Genomic DNA, 25,283 nt, shown 5'->3' with positions numbered 1-25,283 from the left:
AAAGGGCCACAAAGAATTCTGAGCTCAGAACTTCTGAAATTTTCCTTCCAAAAACTGTATTTAAAATATTCTTAGAAAAATCTCACTGACCATTAGATAAGTTTCAGTTCTTCCCCACAGAGAAGTCTGGTATACTATCTTCCTATATCTCACCTGCTCAAAAGTCTCCTCATTAACATGGGTTACAGCCCCACCAGCGATGACAGTCAGCAGAGTATTTTTCAGTAACAGTGGGAGTATCTGTTCTGTCCCATCTCTCCACTGATTGTATTTTTGATCTTCATACTCTTTCATCCTCTTGGCCACTTGAAGATATATTTGTTTTACCTAGAAAGAAAAATTTTGTATAACTCAGTTTGAAGACCATGAGAAACGTTCAACTAACCTGTCTTAATACGCTGTCTTAATACGATTTCTAGTTTTTATTAGATGAGAGGGCAAGTAGTGCCTTGTAATTAATGCCAGTGATAGAGAATTCAGGCTCTTGAATTTTGTCATGGATTCTGTCACTGTCTTTCCAGGGAACAGTGGGAAGGTCCCAATCAACTTTTCACGTCTAACATGGCTTGTTGTGTGCAAAGACATTCTTGGAACTTCACCTCACGTAAAAGCATTTCCACATCTTTAGAAGAAAATTATGAAGAAAATATTTCTTCCTTCATTAAATATCAAAAGAACTAACATACTTCCTTCCCACGTTCACTAGTAAGCAACTCCTCTACTTCTTGAAATCGAACAATAGTGTGTTTGATCCGATGGAAGAGAGACCGGGACCAGTATATTGCTCCAGCCACTGGAGGATGATTCTTGTACAAAGGTGGATCCTTAAGGTTCTGAACAAAGATTTGCTTAACATTTTCGACCTAGAAGAGAATGAAATACGGCAAAGAATAATTTCTTCACTTGCTTGCCTGTGGTCAGTGTCTAACCTGGTACACAGCAAAAGCTCTGAAGCTAATTCCAGCAGCAGGATAAAAGCAATTCTTTTTTTTTTTTCCATTCATCTCTTGTTTGTATTAATTGCATTACAGAGAACATCTTCCTTTCTATATCATGTGGAACTGCTATTGTGGCAGTGTTTTCTGTAAGACTACGTTTTATCATTAAACCCACTGTTCTTTGAAATATCAAGAAAAATGCCATGACATGAAAACCTTTCCAACATACAAGCTTCAACATGTCAGAGGTTTTTTCTGCCTTCACGGTTGATCTCTGACACCTGTTGGTCATACCATGAACTTGTTCATCACAAGAAAGCCATAGGGTATGAAAGATGTATTTTTTCAGGAAGGGCAACCGCTGTTCACAAGGTAGAGGAATAGCCATAAGCCTTGTTGCATTCAGAGTGCATGCAAACACCTTTCGGTTCCCAGACAGTGCCACACATGTACAGACATGCACATCCATTTCAGCAAATTAACCACACTATTTCTCCAATAGGCTCCCAAAAAGTGAGATAAATTATTATGTTTATTTTGTAAAACTTGTCTGTCTTTCAGACAGTAAATCACACAGGTATTTGGACATGTACACAGATTTATGATTTTCACTTGGTAAAGAGCTTCAGGTACTACATAAGAAGCCCTTAAATTAAATACCTCTTTACAGTATTGGTCCAAAATATCACTGAACTTCATCATCATCTGCTTATTAATGGTTTCACGAGAGCGGATGTGTTTGAAGTTTAACAGCATGTCAAATGCAGTTTCTGCTGATCGAAGGGTCTTAAAAGATTCATCAATAAAGTTTTTTGTCTTTTCTTCAATAACCTAAGGAAGAAAGCCAAGAAATCCTATCACTTAGAGATTCATCTTGTAAAACCAAGAAAGGAAGGCAAAATGAAAATACTTTTTTACAATAGTGGTCAAGCATATTTTTACTAATCTTTGTCTTATAAATTGCTAACAAACTGATGGCTTTCCAGCATGCTGCAGGAAATTAATGTTAATTGATTAATTTACATATTTATTCATACATTCTTTTCTTTTGCAAATTTACATTTTCTCTAAATTAAAATGTTGATATTCTAGAAGGAATTAGTATATAGAAAGAAATGGCAGGGGGGGATCACAGTATGTGGTACTTACTGAAACTTCTTCTTTAAATTCTTCCACAATTAATTTCCAGTCATGCGCACTTTTGATGCTAAAAGGGTCAAAAGTCAGTTCTTCCATAGGACTAGTTAGTCCATTTACTCCTCTCAGTAGCTCATCAATATGTTTTGGATCCCCTGTGACAGCTTTCAGATCAGGACCAAATATATTGTAAAACTCTTCAGTGGTCTGTGAATTCAGAAGAACATACCAGAACGCTTTATTTTTAATGGGGTTTTTTTCTGCCATTTAACACATCTTTCTGATATTATTGCCTTTAAAAAATAAAAACAGCTCAGAGAATGATCAATTCATGCTGTGATTTACATTTCATATACTTCTATAAAAGACACTAAGTAGATTTATGGGGGAAAAAGCCCAAAACACTTTATGGGCCCAACATTTCAGTTGTTAAAACAGATAACACTCAGTTATTACTCCTCCTAATTCCACTTTTCACATACACAGTTTTTACATACATACTCTATAGCATCTGACCATTGATGGACCACTAATATTGCTAGTTACACTTACTTAAATAAGCCTAAACATAGCACCTCTCCATTCATATGTTATCCTGCAATTGATATACTGATTCAAATATGGTCAAATTTTATATTATAGTATACTTAAATGGTTATTTTATCTAAAATTATATCATTAAGCTAGCAACCCATGAAAACTGCAAATCTGTGAAACAGTTGTTAAAAGTCTGTATGTTCATAACAGCGATGTACACAGTAATAGCTTTGCTCAACCAGTACCTTGAGAAGAGTTATTTTGTCTCAAGCATTAAGTGCAGGTTTGCTGGAATCAAAGGCACTGCTCAGGTCTTAAACACAAAACCACTCACAAAACTAAAGGCTGTTAACATTTCAACAACTATGATACAAAAGAATCTCCTCTACAGAATAAGACACTGATCACACAATCCCTTTGTTTATTGTGTATTTTACTACCTGCAACACATCATACAGATCTTGACAGACTGAAGCCATATAATCCGTTTTCTCAAATAAACATTTTCGGTCAAATTCCCAGTGTTGCTCTCTTCCCGATGCTTCGATTTGGGCACGGACAACAAAATAATATTTCTTCCATTGTTCAAGAGTGCTTTTGGCTTCTGCTACTTTCTTTTTTGCAGCAGCTCTATCTTCTCTATTAATCAAATCAAAACAGTTAAGATACTATAGATAGAAAAACTACAGATAAAAAATGATATCTCAACTGAATTAATATACCCTTGTTTAGCAGCTTCTAATTATACAAGATCTAGTCAAAATTTATAACTGTGAGGTCTTAATTTTCAATGATGTGACTGATTTTGAAATTAGATATTATTTCAGGACTGATTTTTATTATATTTATGCCACTTTTTTACCACTATAATTTTATTGGTTTTATTGATTTATGTCCTTTGGAGACAGAATAGGACAAGCACCTATTTCTTCACGGCTGATTCAGTAATTGATGAAAATTACAAGATAAATTTACTTTTAATTGACCTTCTAATACAACTTGGGATAGTGAAAAACACTGAAACCTATTGAACGAAAGTGTTACCTACTGCACTTTGTGTAAATCAAGCAAAGCTTTTAATAAATACAGCCTAGTTAAACAGGAATACAGTACTTACTTAAACAGTGTGTGTAAATCCACAACTTTGTACACTCTTGTTGAAATTTCCCATGCAATTCGTTCCATGAGGGGTACCATCCGTTCATCCTTGTTGTAATGCCGTGAGATAACCCATACCATTCTCAGGGCATTCATCAGTGAAGGAATTGTTTCCAAGACAACATTAAACTCAGTGCCATATGTTAAATTCTATTAAATGTATTGTAAATATTGTGAATAAGATGTCATTAAAATATACAGATATATATTCAATAAACCAATATTTACTCTATAGATACCTGAAGTTAAGAAAGTCTGTGACATTATTAAATAAATATCCCAGTCAAGGAATCACCCTGGTCCCTAAGGAACACACATGGTTAAGGATGTGCAAATCTGCATCTGTTGCTCCAAATGATTTTTAGGTCCTGTCTCATTAATACCCTCTTTTCTGCAAAAGATGTCACAAGACCAGTTCTGGCTCAACTCTTTATTTGGATATTTGGATGATCTTCAATAAAACTTAAAAATTGAGACATCAGCTGTCATCAGTGATAGAAGCTACCTCAAAAATGGAACAGAGAAATCTTTGTTTTCCCCAATTCAGCTATGCTATCAAATTCTCCCAAGGCTGTGATTTACAAACCAAGCTGTTCACAGCTCTGGGCTTCTGCTTTCAAGTATTAGAGCAACTGTATCTCAAATAAAATAAGCAAGCCCTTTTTTTATTAAATATAAAAAAGCTAGATTATATCTTTATTCCTGATAAAAAGTAAAAAATAAGCAAGAGGTGATTATATCAACAGAGAAACCAAACTCACATTAAAACTTCACAAACTTTTCTTAAGGATACATACCTTCAAATAGCGTTCAAGAGTTGAAAGAAACTTAACATTATCTAGAGCTTCCTCATTATGTTTTCGGAGGTCACTTAAGACTAGCTGTAAATCCCCAATATGCTCAGATTCAGCTTTCTGTAATATTTCCAAGACTTTTTGCACATCTGGAAGCTTTGTCTGTTCAGTAAGAGCACTTAAAGTATCATTACTTTCACGCCAGAAGTCAACTTCTGCAAGTGGACCATTACCCTACAAGTAATGTGGAATAAAATAAAAACTCTATATCACTGTTATGCAAGAGTGAAAACCTATAACAAGGAATGTATTTGTTCCTTCTTTTCCATATGTTGTATGCTCAGAAAAACCTGATATGGTTCAACCATGCAAAAAACACAGACAGAAGATCCTTGAAATCAAGAGAGTTTTACACACACTGAAGGGAACTGCGCGTAGGGAGTATATCCCTGAACTGGAGCTGGAGAGTCCATGCTTGCAAAAGCTTATGCACAAGTAACTCTGTAGACATGAAATTCCTCAGTATGTTTTATGGTATTTGACATATGTGTGTTTGCAGAATCAGAACCTTACCATTGGAATTTTTTTTGTTTGAGAGAGATGACTTTTTTCCAAGCAAAAATATAGTAATCTATTTGAAAAGAAAAAAATAATCACTGTAGCTTTTAATATTTCATGGGTCTTTAGAAAAGTGCAGATTACAGAAGTGCCTTAGTTTTCCACTGTTATCCTGTGTGGGTAGGATCTGCAGTGAGTTACTTTATATTCTATTTATATTCTATTTCCCAGGGTCATACAGTTCCTGACTAATTTTGCTCTACTTTACATCAATTAGTAAATGGTTTTCAACAATCAAACATGAAGATGGATTAAAAATGAGCACAAACCATTCAAAGAGATTCTTGTGGGGAAATGAAGTAATGTCTCTGGGAAGAAAAGAAGCTTATGTTATAGGCAACATTACCTCTGGAACCTTTTTCAGTTGTTCCTCTAGAGCTGTGGATATTAATTTCCACCAGGTCATTGCACAACTTTCCAGAGCTTCAACCACTTCTGGAATTGTGGCAAGAACAGCCACTTCTCCATCTAGATTTATAGTTGGCATCTCCAGTTTAATATCTCCTATTGGAAGAAAAGGCACATAGAATTAACTGTCTTGTTCCATCAGCACTGGTAAAGTAACATCACTGAAATGGCTTCTGCCTTCCATCTTGTTAGCTACTTAGGATAGGTAACATACCACCTGCTCTGCCTATTTGAGAATACAGCAGAATACATCCAGTTGCTTGACAGTTAACACTGCAAACAAAGATATTCCTAGAAATAAATCAAAAGCCCTCAACTTTCAAGTCTTAACCCAATCACTATTAAGAATTAGGATTAGGGCTTTGCTGAAGATTATCAATCTGCCTATTGCAGGCGCCTACGCTCTCCTTAATAGCATGACAGTAGCCCCTGTCAGAGAAGGGATGCTAAACAACACATGAAAGTCTCGTTTAGTCTATCCCTCTCTACACCCTGCTACAGCCTCAAGTCTCCTGAATATTGGTAAGCAACGAGGCATGTTTGCCCTCTCTCCTATTCTTACTTACTATTCTCTGATCACTGACTTAATCCATTTCTCCATACACCCTGCTATGCTTCAGGGCAATAAAAATACTACTGTTACCAGCAAAGAGAAACTTTGATCAGGTCTGGAGCTTCCCCAGAAACATTATGTATTTGTTATTCTATGTAAAGCCATTCCTAGGTGAACCTCTTTCTACTGTCATGTACTCTAAACACCGCAGTGCTGGCACAGGCAGAACACTCGCCTTCAGTTTGTTGCATAGTCTGCTGAGTAACACTTAAGAATTTTTGCCTGCTCATTTGAATCTCATTCCTTATCAGAGTATCCAAGTATTCCACAGGCTGTTCTATCTTTTCTGCAAGCTCAGACTCAGATGAATTCCTTTTTTCAGAATCTGTGTTTTCAGTATCTGGATGAAAGGAAGTTTCCTCGGTCTGCTGCTGACTACAGGAGACAGCAGGTGAACACACCTGTAATTCAAACAGGTACCACAGATTAGATGGTTCATATTGAAAAAGAAAACAATAAAAGTCATCTTACTAGCAATTAAGCACTGGATATATTGTCCTAAAATTTAATTTCTTAAATTAAAGAAGAGCATCTCCTTCCGTTTTACCTCTTTAGCATCATTCGCTCTGCCTCAAGTTCTGCAGGGGAACAGTTCCAGCATGCTTTTACAAAAGTCTATCAGCACAAAAATAAAGTGTTACACTCCTAAATGTTTCTTATATAGGGCCATGAAATAATGTCCGTCTCCACATCTTTACAAAAATTTGGGAAACAAAATATCAAATAAGGTTTAACAAAAACTTCATTTTGGCATGTGAAGGTCACTCATTAAATATTAGTATTTCTTATGCATAGTCCATACGGTCAGCAGAACACTAAATAGGCAAATCACTCACGGAAACACTCGAGATTCCATGTATAAAAGCTGTAACACATTTACCTGTGAGATGGCATTCTTTAGCATCAAAAGAGTATCATTGGTCAGTACACCAAACTTTATCACTTTAGGAAGAACCTCATTAGCTTCAGTCAGGTCATTTGGTTCAGTAACTCTTCCTAAACAGCATACAAACAATTAGCATAAATTATTTCATACAGAAAGCATAAAGTCCTTTCCATAATAAGTTAAAACTCCAATAAAACAGTGTTTGTAATAAACTAGGCTTGACGCAAGTCACTTTCAAAACTAATGCTGGTTTTAATAGTGCAGATGCTTTTTCAGAAAGGGCAGAAAAAGACTTAAGTGTCATCACCTGACTCTAAGTCTTTACAATCCAGCCTTATAGTTACAAAACGGTTTTCTGTTCAAATAAAACAGTGGCCTTAATTTGAACTCCTATTCTACAGACAGACCAGGAAAATCTTGCACAGAACTGCCATAAATGACCAAATACATTATCACAGTTTTCTTTCCTTTCTCAAATGTCCTGTTTCTAAAAAAAAACTGAAATAGACACATACAAAACACTTTGTAGCTTCAAGCCATGCATGTTGCTGCTTGGTGAGCTCACGTAAATCTTTATGCTGGGGCCAGTCTCTGGCACTAAAGTAGAGTTAATGTACTGTTGATAGTTCCTGCACAGAGGTGTGGAAATACCTGTTCGCTTTAGTGTAAAAGCTGTTTCCTATGAGGCTAGAGCTAGACACTGAGGTCTGATTACGACCAGAACCAGAGCTACTCCAGATGCTGGAGTAACTATTGTCATTGGTTTTATGATAGAAGTGTGAACTATCAGAATGAAACATGCTGCTGTTGTGTATCAGAACAGGAAGCCTGATATCCCAGTTGTGCTTATCACCACCTTATATTCTAGCTTTTACATACAGCTCCTCATCCTCAAAACGCTTTACACAGTTCTAGCAGTGGTAGTAATTAAATCTTCCTAGATACTCTGAGTGCAGCATGAAAGCTTCATCCTTGCTGGTAAAATGTGGAAGATATGTAACTTTCCATAAATTTAATAAGAAAAGCATTCCTGATTCCTGGTTCTACGCTGAGAGTACTCATACCCAGTTAATTAAGATGGATATGCACTATTCTGAATCCCAGCCACTATCACCTTTTCTCAGTGTGAAGTACTGGTTGATGCAAACACTGAAAACACTGAGCCTGCAGTTATCCAGGGTACATACCTTTGGTGTCTTTCAGAAAATATACAGTAAAATCTGACACAAATTCTTCAGGAATTTCATCAAGAGCCACATAGAAACACACTTTGTCAACTTTCTGTTCTTGTAGCTGAAACGGAAGATAGAAAGGAAGTATAACTATTACTGTTTGTGGCCACATTTTTTACAGCAAGAAAATGTTTGCCTGCTGTGAGCAATAGGACAGAATCATTAGTTTAATACCATTATCTTCACATTGCTGTCCAAGTAAAACATTAACATAAATGAAATGTTAAAAAATTACTCAGCTATCAGTAAAAGTCATCAGCTTTGGAAACAATGTTGATGTCTAGACCAACAGGACTAAAAGCATTAGTGCTTGAAATATAAGAAACCAGAAAGCACTTAAATGCCTGCCCCCCACCATTCTGAGAATGTGCTATCACCTACTCCCCTTCCACCTGCATCTCAGTCATAGACCAAGTTTAGTTAGAAACCCCAGGTTCCATCCTGACCATCTAATTAGGTAAAGGACTTGAGGTACAAAGGCCTTTGTTCACCGTTCCTTACCTGCTCCTCCCATGGTGTCTTTATCTAGCAATCATTCTAACTGCAATTTTTCTTTTACACGCAACTCCATGAATAGCTAATGTGGTACCTGAGTAGCTCACAGATGCATTTCCTCACCAAAAATCATAGTGTTTTGCCAAGTAAATTACCTTTGCAATGTCTTGTCAGTCAATGTGAGAGGCTGTGGCAGACACCACAGGCTACTGGTTTTGAATGGAAATTCCTGTCCTTGTAAAATGTTCTGTTCTGCTCTGATTACCCCCTTAATTTGCCTACTGGTTTCACTGAAACATTTGCATCAGAAAGCCAGCATCTTCATATCCACAAGAGAACAGAGTGAAATACAACAGACTTACTGGCAGTGTGCATTCTGTACTGTCAACTGTAAATCTTTGCTCCAGTTTACTCAATTCAGACCCACTAGAGAGAGCTGATAGGTGACCTGACATGTTTTCATTATCTGCAGATTGCAGAGAGGATGTATTGCTTTCCCGAGTCATCCCTAAGAAAGAATAATACAAGAGAACTCAATAAAAAACAGGTATTCCATGCATATAAGATGGCTCCTTCCAATTTTCTTCTCAAACTAAATGACTGAGCGTTTTCTTCCATCTTCAGCATCACATTTCAACAATCAGCCATCAACAAAATTTGGTGTTAATCATACGTTTTCCCATCGGACAGCACTATTGCTGAAGAACTGACTCCAAATGTGCAAGTGACTACACTGCGTTACACAGGTAACTGGGCTTTATTTCAAATATCCTTACCAGCATTTTCCCATGCAGTCGATCTTTTATGACGAGACAAGTAGTTTAACACCTTTCAAGTGAAACCACTTTGTAAAAGGAAATGCAAACAATTAAGAGTTTTGTCATGCCAGACCTATGATGTGGAAAATGTTTATAGTTCTGACATGCCCAAGAAGTGATGGTGAAGACACTGTAACACAGGAACAGCAGCATGAATTCCAGGGCCAGCCAAGAATTTCAAATTTCATTTTATATTGTCTTTCAGAAGGTGTGCCAGGTCTTTTTTCTCCCTCTGTACTCAGCACTGGTGAGGCCACACCTCAAATCCTGGGTTCAGTTTTGGGCCCCTCGTGACAAAAAGGACATTGAGGTGCTTGAGCTTCTCCAGAGAAGGGCAGCAAAGCTGGGGAAGGGTCTGGAAAGCAGGTGTGATGGGGAGCGGCTGAGGGAGCTGGGTTTGTTTAGTCTGGAGGAGGCTGAGCAGAGACCTTATGGTTCTCTACAACTACCTGAAAGTAGGCTGTAGTGTGGTGGGAGTTGGTCCCTTCTCCCAAGTAACAAGTGATAGGACAAGAGGAAATGGCCTCAAGCTGTGCCAGGGGAGGTTTAGATTGGATATTAGGGAAAATGTCTTCATTGAAAGAGTGGTCAGGCCCTGGCACAGGCCACCCAGAGAGGTGGTGGAGTCACCATCCCTGGAGGTGTTCAAAAAACATGTAGACATGGCACTCTGGTACATGGTTTAGGAGGCCTGGGGGCGTTGGGTTGACGGTTGGACTTGATGATCTTAGAAATCTTTTCCAACCTTAATGATTCTATGCTTCTTCCCCTTAGAGCACAGGCTTCTTGACACTTAAAAGAAGTGTAAAAGGCGTAGCTGCATCCCCAGCTGAAAAGCTCATGCCCCTTTTTGTGCTGAAATTATTATCAAGCATAAAATGTCTTACTGCTCTTGAGCATTAGCTTGCAGTATTGCAGCTGCCTCCAATCAGAGGTGCAGAGTGAGAGGTTGAACTGCATCATTCCTTTAGTTACTTACACCCACACCAGGCTTCAGCACTTAACTTTCGTGGTCCTATCTTTCTTGCACAGTATGAACAAAATTCTTTTATGGCTATAAAATACCAGGCCCTGACTCTTTGCTTCTGCAAGTAATGGTTTCAGAAGCTTGTGGGAGTTATGCAGGTACTTACAGCAGAGAAGAGAATCTCTGAACCATGGAAAATCATCACTCTCTTCTGACACCCTTTCTATCACTTTTATTTTTTTCCAACTTTTTGTGAAAGGCTTCTCTGCAATACTGTGGTTAAGTACTGGACCAGTCTCAGCTCTTTACAGGACCACCGCTACCCTCAATAAACTCTATCAGAATAAGAAGAGCTTGCAACTCTTAAGACCAGGGGGATTAATTCATTCCTATGTAAGGAAACATACTTGTTCTATTTTAATAAAATTAACCTCTAAAAATCTGAAATTATAAACCCAGTAAAAGATGTCACAAAGACTGGATGGAAGATCTGTGTTTGTGGGTTGATTTTGTTCATCTCAGTCAGTCTCTTTCTTCCCATCTGTTTGGAAAAGATTAAAGAGCCAAACTAGAATAGGTTTCTTTCAAAGGAGCATCCTGAGGCAGAAGCTCTTAAGAAAACATTAGTTAGCCACACTGCACACTACCCACAAAATCAGATCATCTTTCCAGGGAAAGAATCTGTCGGTGTTACAGATACTGCTAGATCTGCTTAAGAGAGCCATGTTAGCTAGTCACATTTAGGCCCCATGGTGTGTGGCTTGCAACGGCTACGCTTTGGCTGCTCAAACCACTTACTTCCTTCCAATGCCACAGAGGAGGCTCTTTCAGTCAACTGCTCAGGAAATAGGTTATCTGGGCCTTCAGCCTGGTGCTCGTCTGCAAACTCCTCTGTGTGACACAGACAGAATGGGAGGAAAGCATGACATAACCACTCTGCAGTGGGGATGGCACAAATCCCACAAAGGCACAACCACAGAAAAGTCTGGAAATGGGTGGGATAGAAGGGGTTCAGGAGGACAGGACACGGCCCAAGGGGTGGCAAGGCAGGTAAAGGGGCAAGGACAGGGACAATGGGGCTACGACTCAGCAGATGGCACAAACAGGCCCAAGGCGGGGAAACAGGGAGCTGGGGAGGGAAGAACAGAGCAAAAGGGCTCGGTTTTAGGACGAGCGGTGCCCAGGGGAGGGCTCCGCAGGCCGGGGCAGCTCACCCGCTGCCTCCTCGCTGCGCCACTCGGCCCGCAGCAGCAGCAGCGCCGTGCCTGCCTCACTCCCGCTGTCCCCGGCATCGGTGCCACGGTCGAAAAAGAGCAGCACGGTCCGTGCCTCCTCGCCGTCGCCGCGGTTCAGCAGCTCCTGGAAAGGCGCCGGATCGGTCAGCCCCAGGCCGGCGAGCACTCGGTCCCGCAGCCACTGCAGCCGCACATCGTCCAGGCTCATGGCGGCAACCCCCGGGGCCCGCCCGACGCCTCCCGGTGGTCACGGCAACGGGCCAGGGAGGAGCGAGGGCCGCGGCCCGCCCGCCGCCCGCCTCAGGAGGCTGCCGCCCGCCCAACGCCCGCCTTCCCGCCCCCGCTCACCGGGCGTGCGGTTACCTCAGCCCCGGCCGCGCCGCGGCGGGAGGCGAGGGGGCCACGGACACGGCCAGGGGCCCGCTCTGCACAGCGCAAACCAGGTTTTATTCGGAATTGGTACGAAACAAGTGCAAAATTTAACTTCTGCTGTTCTTATGGCACAGGTGTTAAAACATTATGGTAATATCCCCATTTTCGTACCGATACAATAAAATAATACAAAACGACCCCTTTTATCTGGAAATACAAACTTTGGTTCAACAACATCAGATAAGTAACAGCATATGTATGTCCTTACAGCCAAACACAAACACAATTGAGGCCAATTCTTCACTCCCCATGCAAAAGTTAACTACTACAAGTAGAAACTCTGCATGGGATCACACTGTAAAAACAGAACTCGGGATAAAAATTTCCCATAGGCAGTTTGATTATTTTATTTGAGTCTTCATCCAGATAGTGCAAGACTTTTTCTGAGGCTTTTACCCATCGAGGTCACAGTAAGTGACAGGCTGCATACAGCACGCTTTGCAGAACTGCACATCTCAGAAAGCTCCTCACCACAGGGAAATAAGAGGGCTAACACCCAGTCTCCGCTTCTAATCCTGTCTTCTTCCATAACATTAAACATCACTGTGGCTTCTGAAAAGTTAAAGTAATAACTCTGGGCAGAACTCAGAATAAACAGTTAACATTTTCAGTGTGATTTTAAATATGGCCAAAGTAGAGCACGTTGCATTGCTATGTATAAATTTACATATCATAATCCTTCTGGAATACTGAAAACATACATTTCTTCTGTTGCATTGCTGACTTGTTCCCAAAGTGCATGAGATGGTAGCTTGCTTAAGTATGTGATTAGTAATGAATGCTTAATATGACAAAAAGTCTTTTAGATAACTTAAGGTAACCATTCAAGAAAATATGCAGCCTCAACAAAAAAAAAAGCCTACACTGGTTTTAGGACAAGCAGTAACAACTTTTTTTTTTTATGAATAAAATTAATTTACAACATTAGTTTATCAAGAAAAATGTACACTTTATCTCTATATGCTTTACAAGATGCTCCAGATTCGCTATGTACTTCTATGGGAGGTATATATTACAGAATTATTTGGCTGCATTGTAAGGCAATCAGTGAAAAACACTTTGTCCTGCAGGAAACCATTCATAGGTGAGATCCAATCACATGATTAGTTGCAGACAATTCCAAACATTTCTGCTGACAGCAACCAAACTATGCTGTATCTTTATTAAAATGTAAAGAAATGTGCTTAAAAGAAAAAGGCGTAAACTTGTATCCTCCACCAGAGTAGAATTTGTTCTGAAATTCCACCCTGAAACGAGACCAAAAAAAAAAACAAACAGAATCTGTACATTAATCCAAAATGACTGGTTGTCAAGAGGTAGAACTGTGCAACACAAGGGGCTGAACAAAACCCATCCTAATCCTGACCCTTATGCCTTCTGTGCAGCTGTTTAACCTTCCCACCACAGTCCCAGACAAATTTCATGTTTCACAAGATACCCAAAAACACTGACACTGTGCTGTAATGGCTTGTTTGCTTTTGATTTAGTTGCAGTTAATTGTTTTGGAAATATACAATATCAGGAGGACAACACTAAGTAATGCTTTCAGCTCTGCCTCCTTTTACACTGTAAATTTCATCAGGTTTCAAACTAAATATTCTCTGAATCCACTTGAATGTGCAGAGCTCATGATATTAAGGCCAAGAAAGGATTAAAATACTTAAGGGTGGGCAGCCCCACCTTAGCAGAAGTTTTGCTCACTAATATAAATGTTCTGTTGAACAAATAAATAGAACAGACTGAAGCCATTCAGTGATAGAACCAGACTGAAATGAAAAACACTTACCCACATTACTAATATTCTACAGTATGAAAAGCTGCAATACTACAAATCAAATGTACCCATAGTTTGTCAACTCTGAATGTGGTAGAGGTTAATATGCATCATAAACTAATATAATATTTGAATTTAATGAAAATATTCCAGCGGAACAATCACATTCAACTAACAAGCCGTTTATTTAATATGATTGGATAAATCTATTACAGTAGGCATTAGGATGATGAATTTTACACTCTTATTTTTAATAAGGGACCTAATATTTTGACACAAAAATTCCTCTTAAACAAGCCAGTACATGTTGAAGAGGTATAAGGAAAAAAAAGAGTTAAAGCTTACCAGTGAAGTCGTATAGCATGGAGGAAAGCAGAAAGCCCCTCCATGACCAAAAGAATAAGCACTGTTAGCACAGCGAAAAAGGCTAGAACAGGGACTAGCAGTAAGACACCATACGTTGTATCCACACGAAGACCCACTCGCATCACCATTTGCCACAGAACTTCTGATAACTCTATTAAAAAAAAAATCATAATTAATGTTGATACTGCCTACGCTCGCCCAGCGAGATACATTAGCTGACCTCTATTCTACTTTAAACAGCATTATAGGATATGCTGAACATGGGAACTATAAGCAACTCCTTCACCCCCAGTTAGTTGCCACCCTCTCCTCCCCCCCAGAATATTTAAAGGTATGTCTCAGTTTCAAAATAAGATCTATGGATGTCAACATTTTACACCGCAACACTAGAGACTTTAGCAAGTGCCTAAATACCTTCCAAGCTGGTCAATCAATGGGAAATCAGAAACGGTACTGTGACTACTGATACACCATCATGTGAGGCAACTCTGTACTCAGATAATCAGCCTCTTTACAGCAGAGAGCACTCAGTGACGAAGATTACTAGATTCTAAACAGTAAGTCACAATTTTAGTCTGGGGTCTTTGCATAGATCATTATTAGTTTAAACGGAATATTTTTAAATTAAAGAAAAGATAATTTCATAGCAGCATCACTTCAACAGGCCAGTCCCCCTCTAATCAGCATTAAAAAATCAAGACAGATTAAAAAAACAACCAACAGTAACCCCACTTACGTGCATGAGCAAGACTTAATGCCCAGAGTCTCAGGTATGAGGCTGTATTAGAAATACATCCTAGACAGTATTCAATGGTATGAATTGCTTGATTCATAAAAACATCTGCAAAATTAAGCTAAAATATAAAAACAGATTTGTATCCATTCAAACCACGTAGTACAGCATGACAGAACAGAAACATTCAACTGCAAAGCTTAATATACATGCAAGAAAAGTTCCATTGAAGGGCAATCATTGATTTCATACCAACTAAAAAACGATCTGCCATGCTTAAGATCCTTATTACAGAGACGACACTAAAAAAACCCAGATGCTATAGTTTTCCAGTTACATTTTCCCAATTAGTTTGTTGATAAAAATGAATGCAATTTACATTTTCCACAAGGAATATAATCTAATACGTGAAAACTCTAAGTAGTAAAATCTGTCATGGTCCCAATTCCTATTCTATTGATGTCATAAGTTTACAATGTCGATTTTTGCATATTTAAAACCAGGATTAATTATTAGTAATGCTAGTGATTAAAAAAAAGAACTAGGTTAATACTGTAACTCTGAATGTACATACTTGTGGCTAACAAAGAGTTCCAAGACTAATATTACTGCAAGTTTCAACACTTACTTTGCATGGAACTATGACACATTTTATTTAAGCAAATAATTCTTGTATTTTCTATACGAAAGAAGCAAGAGACTACTACCTCAGTGAAGCAAGTACTATACATAGACCTCACACTTGGAAACTGCAGCACTTTTTTGTCTTTCGGTTCACATGAAATCAGTGGAATCAGTCAAGACCTTTAAAAATGAGGCCAAACTAAACAGCAGCAGTAGCTGGGGACTGGGAATGCAGCTCATGTCTCCCAGCCCCCATCAGCAATAATCCTCATCACAAGATGGAATTTGCAGACATAAAAAGACTTTTGTCTGGATGAAAAACCAAGAGTAATCAACAGGAAACTGGGCAGAAGTCCTCTTACCTCAATTTTAAGAACCCATAAAACCATACAAAACCCAAGATTTTTATCCCACTGTTCAGTTTAAGAAAAACTGTAGTCTTAGATGCAAAGTCTATAGATGCAAATAAAGCACTCTTCCTGTTCTCCACTAGAGATAGATTGTGGTTGACTGTAGCAATCTGAATATACGAAGAAATAATGAGAAAATAGCAACAAATAAAAATAGGTAAATTGCATTCAGGCATCAAGGACTTTGTAAAGGTTCAGCTATTTTCCTGAAAACTTCCAGGGACTCGGGGCACAGGTTATCTTTGTGATCTTCCACATCTAATTTGCTTTTAAGGCCATAGAAACGAGAGATGAAGTAAAAACATTACCTCCTCTCCATCCCCATCTCTATGCACGCTGTCTGAAAGACTGCCTTCTTCTACATCATGAGATCTCAGCAGAGAAAGTTCTTCTTCACTTTCTTTTCGAATTAGCTTGTACCCACTCTGAAAAATGGAAACATATCATGTCTTTAAGGGGACTGCCAATGTCGTTTCTAAAATTTATTTAAAGTAGTCACAGGCAAAGGCAAAAAGAAAGCTAGAGGAAAGAAGTACTATTATGTGTTACAGTCAAACACTTTCCAAGTTGAGTAGAAATAGTAAGGACATTACTCTATGCAACACACCACCAGCTAAATTCTTGCATACTGAAGAAACATGTAATGTCTCTCAATACTTACCCTGTACATTCTAATGCCTCGGCCTCCGCTGTGCAACCAATATAAATAAAGTGGTTTACCAAAAAGCATTACAGGAACAGAAAGAAAAGCAATACTGAGTAAAAACCTCTGTAGAGCAATCTGTTGGGGGGGAAGAAAGAAATGAGATTAGATCATAAAATGTAAGTAGGAAAAGCCTTCCCACTTTCCTTTAAAGGCCTGTTTAAGTGTATGAAAAGCACTACTGATTTCAGTGGGCACAGACTCCCAGTTGAACAGACACATAAGTATTTCACTTAATCAGGCCCTTAAATTGGATTACAGACATCCAGCATCTTCAGGCCTGGGTTCTACATTAAGGCATTACTGATGCTCAGTTTAGTAGGATTATTTAGAGCACATAGGAAAGCATCAAAATTACAAGCATGAGACACTGTACTCTAGCCTTGATTTTAACCTGAGAGATTTTGTTCTAGAAACAGGTATTTTCACAAGTCACTACATGAAATCTTACAACCAATTAAAGAGTAAATATGCTATTTAATCATAATGTTTATTATTCAATTTCCCCTTAGTCTGATACATTCCCCTCCCTAGGAGAACATGCAGCCATCAGCCTTTCATGACTGGTAAAGCATTACCCACAGAGGGAACAACAGGATCTGCAGAAGCTTGTAAGAACACTACTAACCTGTCCGGTGTAGAAGACCTCTGTTTCACCACCAGGAAACAGGAACATGTTAATAAATTGAATCAGAATACTAGGAGCAGATGTAGAGTCCTCTGCAGAGTACGCTAACCATTTAAAGAAGATCATAAACACAAGGTAGCCAAAAATGCACATCATGAATAAAAGTTCAGGAAGAAAAACCAAATAAATATTATACTTTTTCTTGAAATGCCTAAAAGATAAAAATGGGAAAAAAGTGAAAAATAAGTTTTACAAAGAAAGATCAGGATAAATACATGCCCCAAAAACGTTTTCAATAAAACACAACTGTAGCCAGCACTTTTCAAGAACAAGATTGAAAATAGAATCCAGAACTGATTTCTTCATATTCAGTGAGATTTTACTCAGATATTTCAGTGGAAATCAAGACCATAAGAAGCATGTCTTTCCGTTTAGCAGCAAGTGAAATAAAATCTTGTATTAATCGATGTCTTCAGACAATACTGATCCATCATCTTACGTATGTAACAGAAGACCTGTGTTACTGTCTTTTTTTAAGAACAGTTTTCACAATTACTGTTATTCAGTTTTTTTAAAATTGTTCCAGTTTCCCTTACCAGATTAACTGTTACAATTTGAGACTTGACAAAAACTATAACATTAATATTATCTTAACTTCTTATACTTACAAGTGGTTAAACACCCCCAATACAACTCCAAACGTCATGTGAGTTACTCCAAAAATCACAGACATTTTCATTTTGAAAGAATTTAAAAAGCTGAGACGGTTGCTTGCCAAATTCCAGATCTGAAGAAAAGACAAAAATCAACATTAAAGAACAGTGTAACAGAAGCAATAAACCAGCACCCTTTCCCTATTGGAGACCAGAATTCTACCTCAAACAGGGATCATAACTGAAATTTGAGCTTCATTAAAATAGTTAAATCTTTGACTTGTTAAGGGAAAAGCTCTTTTTTAATGAAGAATGCAAGCGGAAATGTATTTTTTCCTTAGTATGTTTGATATGTGCATTAAGAAGATAAAACCTAATTTACAAATGACTGACCATCACAAATGGATAATTTAAAAGCATAAAACTAACCGGATCAATTCCAAAGGGATAAGCTCCATTGTATACACCAGTAACATTTGGATCCAGTGTTAAAAATTGATTAGACTTCAGATCCTCGAGACTGCAGAAAAAAAAAGCCACAGTGAGATCTGACATTGTTTAAACACAGCGATACCACATACTTTCAGTTCTGCAGGACACTACTGCTTTCCTTTTTATGATGAGCTCACCCACTCCCAGTTTTCAGAAGAATAAAAGGATTTCTAAGCACAAAAGGCCTGGCTAATAAATACAATACCAAAATAAATAAGTTCTAAAAACTCACAATCTGAGGTTAATTCACACTAACTGTCTTTGAAAGGGAAGTTTCTGCATTTTATTCCTCATTCCCCTAGAACAGAAAGCTTCATTTTAAAAGGTCACAATTTGCTTTTATATAAAATTCACTAACAAACACCCAAACAATAATTGACATCATCTTTCTCTTTTGCATTTGAATGAATTTCCACTCTAACTTCATACAGTTTTTAATTAACACAGCACTCACAACCTGTTCACTTTTTAACCAAAGCCAGTGGGTTTGGCTCTACTATTTTAAGCCACTTCCTGTTTCTGAGGTAAAATGAGATGCAAGCTGTGAACATTTTAAATACCAAAGGGCCATGACACTTCAGAACAACAAGGTTACCCCACTTTGTAAAAAAAGTAGGTTTGACAATTCACATAGCCTACTTTTTTCTTTTTTTTCACTATCAAGAAAAGCTGTGCAAAGACTAATGATTGCTAGATAATTAATTTATTTCATTAATTGTTAATTTCTTTACAGTAGATGCTAATGCTCCTTGGCTGTTCATTCCAGAAGCATGACCTAGGAGAAATTTTTCCAAAACTGGCCCTTTCAAAATCTGATACAAATATTCAGAAACCTCTCCTGGAAAATACAGTAATCGGAGACAAATTAAAACCATTAGCATAAAGACAAACCAAACCACAGGAGGCAGCACATTTTTTAATCAATAAAAAGAAGACATGACAGACAGTCCTAGTGCCTTCTCTTAGGATTTTACAATACTACTGAAATCTCCAGCCATTCGTAAGAACACCTTTGTAAGGCTACAAAAAAAAAAAGATTCAAAACACACTTAAGAACGTTTAGAGACTCAACAAACCCTAGAAATATCGCCTCATAAAATCAGATGTAAGTTCTTACTACCAATAAAAAGATACTACACCAGCTGCAGTTTTCAATCACTGGAAGTTAAACTAGCATACAGTATTAGGGTATTGCAACAGAATTTGTTCCAGAAGACTGACTGCAATCTATACTAAATGACAATATTCTAGAAAATGTTCCAGGTGACTGAGGATATGTAAATCTAGTAAAGCAAAACTGATAAACACGAGACTGACTGAATTCAATATAATCAAATTCTAATAGTGGTTTTGCAAGACATCATGTTCTCTGTGGATCTCCCAATTTAAGATAATAAGCAATTTGATATTTTTTTGTTTTAAATAACTATTACTGCCCTTTTTATTCTAAGCGTAAAGGTACCACTTAACCCTTAGTGCACTAACACTTTCTACCTTAACTAGATTTTGCTAGATTTCACTACATTTACTTCCTAGTCTCAATAAAAGGATGGTTAAAACAGGTGAGCAAAAGGGTTAAACTCTTGCAGGAAGTACATTTTTGTTTTAATGGTATAGTAAACAGAGGCATGCTACTCACCGCCAAACCTTCTGCTCAAACATTGCTGAAACATTCCATCCAGAACCAAATATATTTAATGACTTCGAAAAACAGTCATTATAGATCAATCCAGTGTATACAGAAAACAGACCCATTAATAAAATAACGTATCGGCCTTCAAAAAACATTTTCATTATCTGTAAGTATTGGGAAAAAAAAAATAGAGAACATCACCCGCTTTGTGAACAACTGTTATCTACACATTTCTAAGAGAAACACATTTTTGGCCATACCAAGACTTCTAAAAACTAAAAACTCCTGTGAATAGTCATTCAGGAATATGAAGAAGCCTACAGTCAACCAAGAGGTAACACAGAGAATTTTGCTTTAAGCATGTGAATATGCAATTTACAAATGGCAGTCACCAAACAGGTGTAGTTCATCTCCCCACATTCACAGCTTTATGTCAAGTGATTTATATGCAAAGGTTTATATGCATTAGGAAATAGAGCCGCAAGAAGTATATTCTGAAAGACAACTGTGGTTTAAACTGAACGCAGAAACTTTAGGTCCTGATGCAAGCTCCCATGACACAAACTGAGACTTTTCTCATTGGCATCGTAACACTAATGAATGGCCTTTTAAAACCACATTTCCTTCCCAGGACTAGTTTTCAAGAAGTTGGCCATTTGCAGCCATTCTTAAACATAATTCTAACGAGAGATGCACAGGCTCCTGCATTCCCACCCCATATCATTAAAAAATTAGTTAAAATTAAGTTGAATACATTTCAAACTACAACTCCTTTTCAGAAACAATAGAAGATGGAATTTGAAAAACCATTTTCTCCTCATGTCGGTCACTGTAACCACATTCTGTAACACACACATACACATCACTAAGTAGCCCTAGCAGATGGAAAGACAAGCCCAACAGTATCAACTAATTTTTGCCAGTCTTTTGTTTCAATTTCATTATTTCTGCCCTTTCCAAAAAAGTGACTAGTTTGTTAAGATATCACATTAATCACAAGAAATACGGCAACTTTAAACACAGAAATCCTGAAACAAAGGAAAAAAACCAGTCTAATACACATGCAATAAATAGTACTTTTCAGAAACATAGTAAGCATTCAATTGAAGTTATCTTGCTGGATGGAGAGTAAATTATTTGTAAATTATTTGTAATTCCTTTTACCTCATCTTGTGATCTTTTTAATCTAGGGTGGTTTTCATACAGTATTGTCAGGAGTGCAAATATGAACATTAGTAGACCATGCCCAAAGTCTCCAAACATAACCGCAAACAAGAAGGGGAAAGTGATGATGGTATAGAGAGCTGAAATGACAGCATAACAGATTTCAGGCACACAGTGCAATGGATGATGTTGCTATCTGAATTATGCCTAAGTGATTCAACTACTTTAACCTCTCAATCAATTTTCAGCTTTAAGCTTCAAAGACATTTCACCCCCTGCTAACAGACCTTTCCCACACACTATAACTTTAACTCAGTTTAAGGCTTGCTTTTAGAGATAGATATATATATATATATATATATCCCTTAGTAATGACAACTCTGCAGTTCAGCATTAGCTGACATTTCTGATGACAATACGAGCCCAGGAAGTGAAAACCAAACAAACAGTTCTTCCTCTGAGGCTATTTTGGCTCTGTACTATATAACATACATTCTCCTGTACAGGACAACATGGTCAACATAGCTGCAAAAATCCATAAGGACATTAAACTAACAGGGCTATACAACAAGCTGGATTTTTTTCAAGTGATGAGCTCCTCGCTTCAGTAAGATCAATAGCCATTACTAAAGTAATCTTTTTTCCCCACTAAATACCTTATCTTATCCAAGGTAAAGCATATAAAGAAACACTATACAGCCATTATCAGTAACTTTAATGCTAAAGTAACTCAGCAAAATCAAATCCCATCTTACTACTTGGAGCACCATTTGTACTTTTGATGAGCTACTGAAATTTTAAAACAGCTACTAATAAGCAGGGTGGTTGCCACCATTTTGCCTTTACTAGTGTCCAATTCAGCGAGGTATCTAAACACGTAACAAGGCATGCAGTAATGACAGCACAGCTCACAGTTCGGATTTCAGAAGGACCAACCTGGATTAACTTCCCCATAGTTTCCAACTCCATAAGCATCAACGATGTTTTGGAACCCTGAGGTGAATTTATTGGTACGTATCAAAGTTGGAGGAGGTTGTGTTGTTGGGATAGTATTCATGAATGAAGAAATTGTAGCTCCACTCTTCCTCTAATTGCAGGCAGAAAGAAGATACATTCATATAAAAACTCAGTTGATACTTAATCTAATCAAAGTGAAAGATTTTCCTCTATCAGCAGTTTCACTGTTCCTGAAACATCCCTAAATTAAGCCCCAAGTTTAACATTTATCTTTTTGTGCTTTTTTTTAAAAAATTACATTAATCTGTTCCTCTAAAAACCCTAATTATGTACAGTGCTCTAATCCTTATTTTATATGAAATGTCAGATAAGACTCATCAGTCAATATTATAAAACAAAGATTTGTTACTAAAAATTCCCTCTTGTAAAACAAAAAGACAGGGCTGTGCTCAACACAACTAACACAAGGGAATTAGCACCTTCTCTACTTGACTGCAAATAGCATTGTGTGCCCAGTCAGACTTGGGTCCAACACACTACTTATTCAAGAAAAAAAGGTGGTGGTGGGGGGGAAAACAACCAACAAAACCAACCCCACAACACTAAATAAAGACTCTGTTTATAAAGAAATAGTTTGATATGAGTTCATAGAGACCCAGACTTGCCTCTGACTACTTTTAGCCTATTTTAAATAATTATTTTCTTTCCTTATCTGTATAGTTCGTTCAAGATAGAAGTTTTAACATCAGGGAGCCTTCAGCTGACTTACTGAACCTTCCTCCAACGCATGGCGCAGATTTTGCAGATCAGCCACTGGACACCAAGCCTCAGCGATTAAACATTTATTTGTGACATCAAAACTGCATAGGTTGAGTACATGATAAATGGCTTTCATCTTTTTCACTTGGATAACCCAGGTATAGATGGATTCAGATGCTTTACACAAGACTTGGCGTAAGTAATCCTCAGTTTTATGCAGCACCTTTGTCCAAAAAAAAAAAAAAACAAACCCAAAAAGATTTCATTGGAAATGTAACAGTGGTTATGTTAACCACAGTAAGAGCACCTTGTATTTGTCCAGTGCTGGATCACATTTGTAGGAGGCCGCACTAACCACTGCTTAAAACAGAAGGCAATGCCAATTGCCCTGAAGTTTAATAGACACGTGCAATGTGAGACCAGGGATACGGCATACAGTCATGTTCACATCCAAAGCTCTATGTATTTTAGAAACATATTCATGTATTTAATTCTGTGTTTTGTCAAATGATTTCCTATGGTGTAATAACTACAGTAGAGGGAATACTGTTATTTACTCACAGTATGAAGATCCTGAATACGAACATTCAGTCCTTCAACAACGGCCTTGCGCTCCTCCATGGTATTTGGATAGGGATACACATGACAGTGATAGCTACAGAAAAACAGAAGTTTGCGTTAAATAACCAAACTAAAACAAACCAAATCGCCCAACCCCATGTCCTAGTCAAACCTGCAACACACCATTTAATAACCACGGAACAGATTCAACTGAGGCAGTATTTAGCCTAGTCTTAGTAAGGACTGCAGATAAAAGTGACTCATACAGTTGTCTGTATATTGCATAATTATAATACTAGATGCAACTGGGGGGGACAGGGGGAAGGAGGAACAAATTTAACTTCAAAAACCTTGTCTAAAAGTCAACACTTAAAAGGAAGGGGAGCACAGGGAAAACTAACATCAAAATAACCCAAGTATAAAGAACTTAATATATATTAGTTTTACTTCTTACCAGTCACAAATCTTCTTAACTTTCTGGCCAATTTGTTCACCCCAATAGGACACTAAAAAAACAAACCATTTCGTGGTTTCGCCCTAAAAAACAAAAAAGTTAAGTTGATAAAGTTTGGTTTTAAGCAACAACTCCACTGTGACATAATTACAGAGCAAAATAACAAATCTGAATAATTAGAAAAAGCTGTGTTAGTAGCATTTACCTTCCACCATTTTAGTGAAGACCCAAAAATAGAATTCAGGTGTGCCCATCTCTCTTTTTTTTGGTATATTAGAGAAAAAAAGTTTTCACGAATAATAAAAGATATATTTTACCATCTCATAATTATTATTAAACATCTTAAAAAATTTAAATGTTACAAATTAGAATCAAAGCCAAACTTAAGAGTGACAGATTAGGCAGTCACAACTGCTCATTTACAGAAAGTTAATTTTATCAATTCAGAGAAAAAGCTTCATAGAAGACCAACTGTACTCTAGATATTTTTTCCTTAACTACTGAATGAACAAATATAATTATTATTAAACGGTAATGCACTGTACAGACCTGGTTAATAAATATCCAAGCAGCCATTTATGCCACATATTTTGATCAAGGTAGCCAATCATAAAGTCACTACTGTTCCACAAAAGTCCTGCACTCATCACGCTTAACCATAATAAATAATTGCCTCTCCTATAGTTATGGTGGCATCAAGACCTCTAATTTTAAAGTCTTACAAGTTCTAATACTTTAAAATAATTTTCACCCCAAGGGCTCTGGGAAATCATTAACATTCATTGCAGGCAGTCCTAAGCAGCAATTCTTCCAAGTTTTATGAAAAGTACAAACAAAATAAAGTGATAGTTACTCACTGTATCTGGATCTTCCAGACATTCATCCAACTCTGCATAGGTAAGAATAGTATATCCTTTACAGGCTCTCCACAGCATTTTTTCAAATGCTTCAACTTTTGCTATGTTAACTAACCCAGATATGAATCTACGGAAAAAGAAAGATTTGAAAAATAAGCTAAAATCCAAAAAAAAAGAAAAATAAAAAACTCAGAGTACATCACCATTCAGGATCACATAGTCACAATAATTTAACATCTACCATCTG

At 37.5% G+C, this 25,283-nt stretch overlaps 2 protein-coding genes across 2 annotated transcripts in view; both read right to left on the bottom strand.

Annotated features, from left to right (window-relative positions):
- The window catches only part of DNAH10 (dynein axonemal heavy chain 10), a 55,291-nt gene extending 45,979 nt beyond the window's left edge, over positions 1–9,312 (bottom strand). The window contains exons 1-12 of the mRNA XM_064466291.1: positions 9,179–9,312; positions 8,277–8,382; positions 7,084–7,199; positions 6,379–6,604; positions 5,529–5,686; positions 4,568–4,798; positions 3,730–3,920; positions 3,053–3,251; positions 2,088–2,282; positions 1,599–1,769; positions 687–863; positions 154–327 (exon numbers count right to left, since the gene is read on the bottom strand). Of these exons, the coding sequence (XP_064322361.1) occupies positions 154–327; positions 687–863; positions 1,599–1,769; positions 2,088–2,282; positions 3,053–3,251; positions 3,730–3,920; positions 4,568–4,798; positions 5,529–5,686; positions 6,379–6,604; positions 7,084–7,199; positions 8,277–8,382; positions 9,179–9,271 (2,037 nt within the window). The 5' untranslated portion in view covers positions 9,272–9,312. The remainder of the gene's footprint in view (positions 1–153; positions 328–686; positions 864–1,598; positions 1,770–2,087; positions 2,283–3,052; positions 3,252–3,729; positions 3,921–4,567; positions 4,799–5,528; positions 5,687–6,378; positions 6,605–7,083; positions 7,200–8,276; positions 8,383–9,178) is intronic.
- A 2,950-nt stretch (positions 9,313–12,262) lies between these two features.
- The window catches only part of LOC104044189 (uncharacterized), a 29,785-nt gene continuing 16,764 nt past the window's right edge, over positions 12,263–25,283 (bottom strand). Inside the window, exons 24-38 of the mRNA XM_064466690.1 lie at positions 25,037–25,163; positions 24,180–24,262; positions 23,726–23,819; positions 23,175–23,387; positions 22,385–22,535; positions 21,449–21,588; positions 20,291–20,448; positions 18,589–18,679; positions 18,175–18,293; positions 17,507–17,717; positions 16,837–16,956; positions 16,484–16,600; positions 15,145–15,262; positions 14,388–14,559; positions 12,263–13,515 (exon numbers count right to left, since the gene is read on the bottom strand). Coding sequence (XP_064322760.1) covers positions 13,416–13,515; positions 14,388–14,559; positions 15,145–15,262; positions 16,484–16,600; positions 16,837–16,956; positions 17,507–17,717; positions 18,175–18,293; positions 18,589–18,679; positions 20,291–20,448; positions 21,449–21,588; positions 22,385–22,535; positions 23,175–23,387; positions 23,726–23,819; positions 24,180–24,262; positions 25,037–25,163 — 2,014 coding nt within the window. The 3' untranslated portion in view covers positions 12,263–13,415. The remainder of the gene's footprint in view (positions 13,516–14,387; positions 14,560–15,144; positions 15,263–16,483; positions 16,601–16,836; positions 16,957–17,506; positions 17,718–18,174; positions 18,294–18,588; positions 18,680–20,290; positions 20,449–21,448; positions 21,589–22,384; positions 22,536–23,174; positions 23,388–23,725; positions 23,820–24,179; positions 24,263–25,036; positions 25,164–25,283) is intronic.

The sequence above is a fragment of the Phalacrocorax carbo genome, chromosome 15 (genome assembly GCF_963921805.1).
Source record: "Phalacrocorax carbo chromosome 15, bPhaCar2.1, whole genome shotgun sequence".
In the NCBI taxonomy this organism is placed as follows: domain Eukaryota; kingdom Metazoa; phylum Chordata; class Aves; order Suliformes; family Phalacrocoracidae; genus Phalacrocorax; species Phalacrocorax carbo.
Note: the sequence above shows the minus strand (reverse complement) of the source record. Positions and strands in the feature narration are given on the sequence as shown.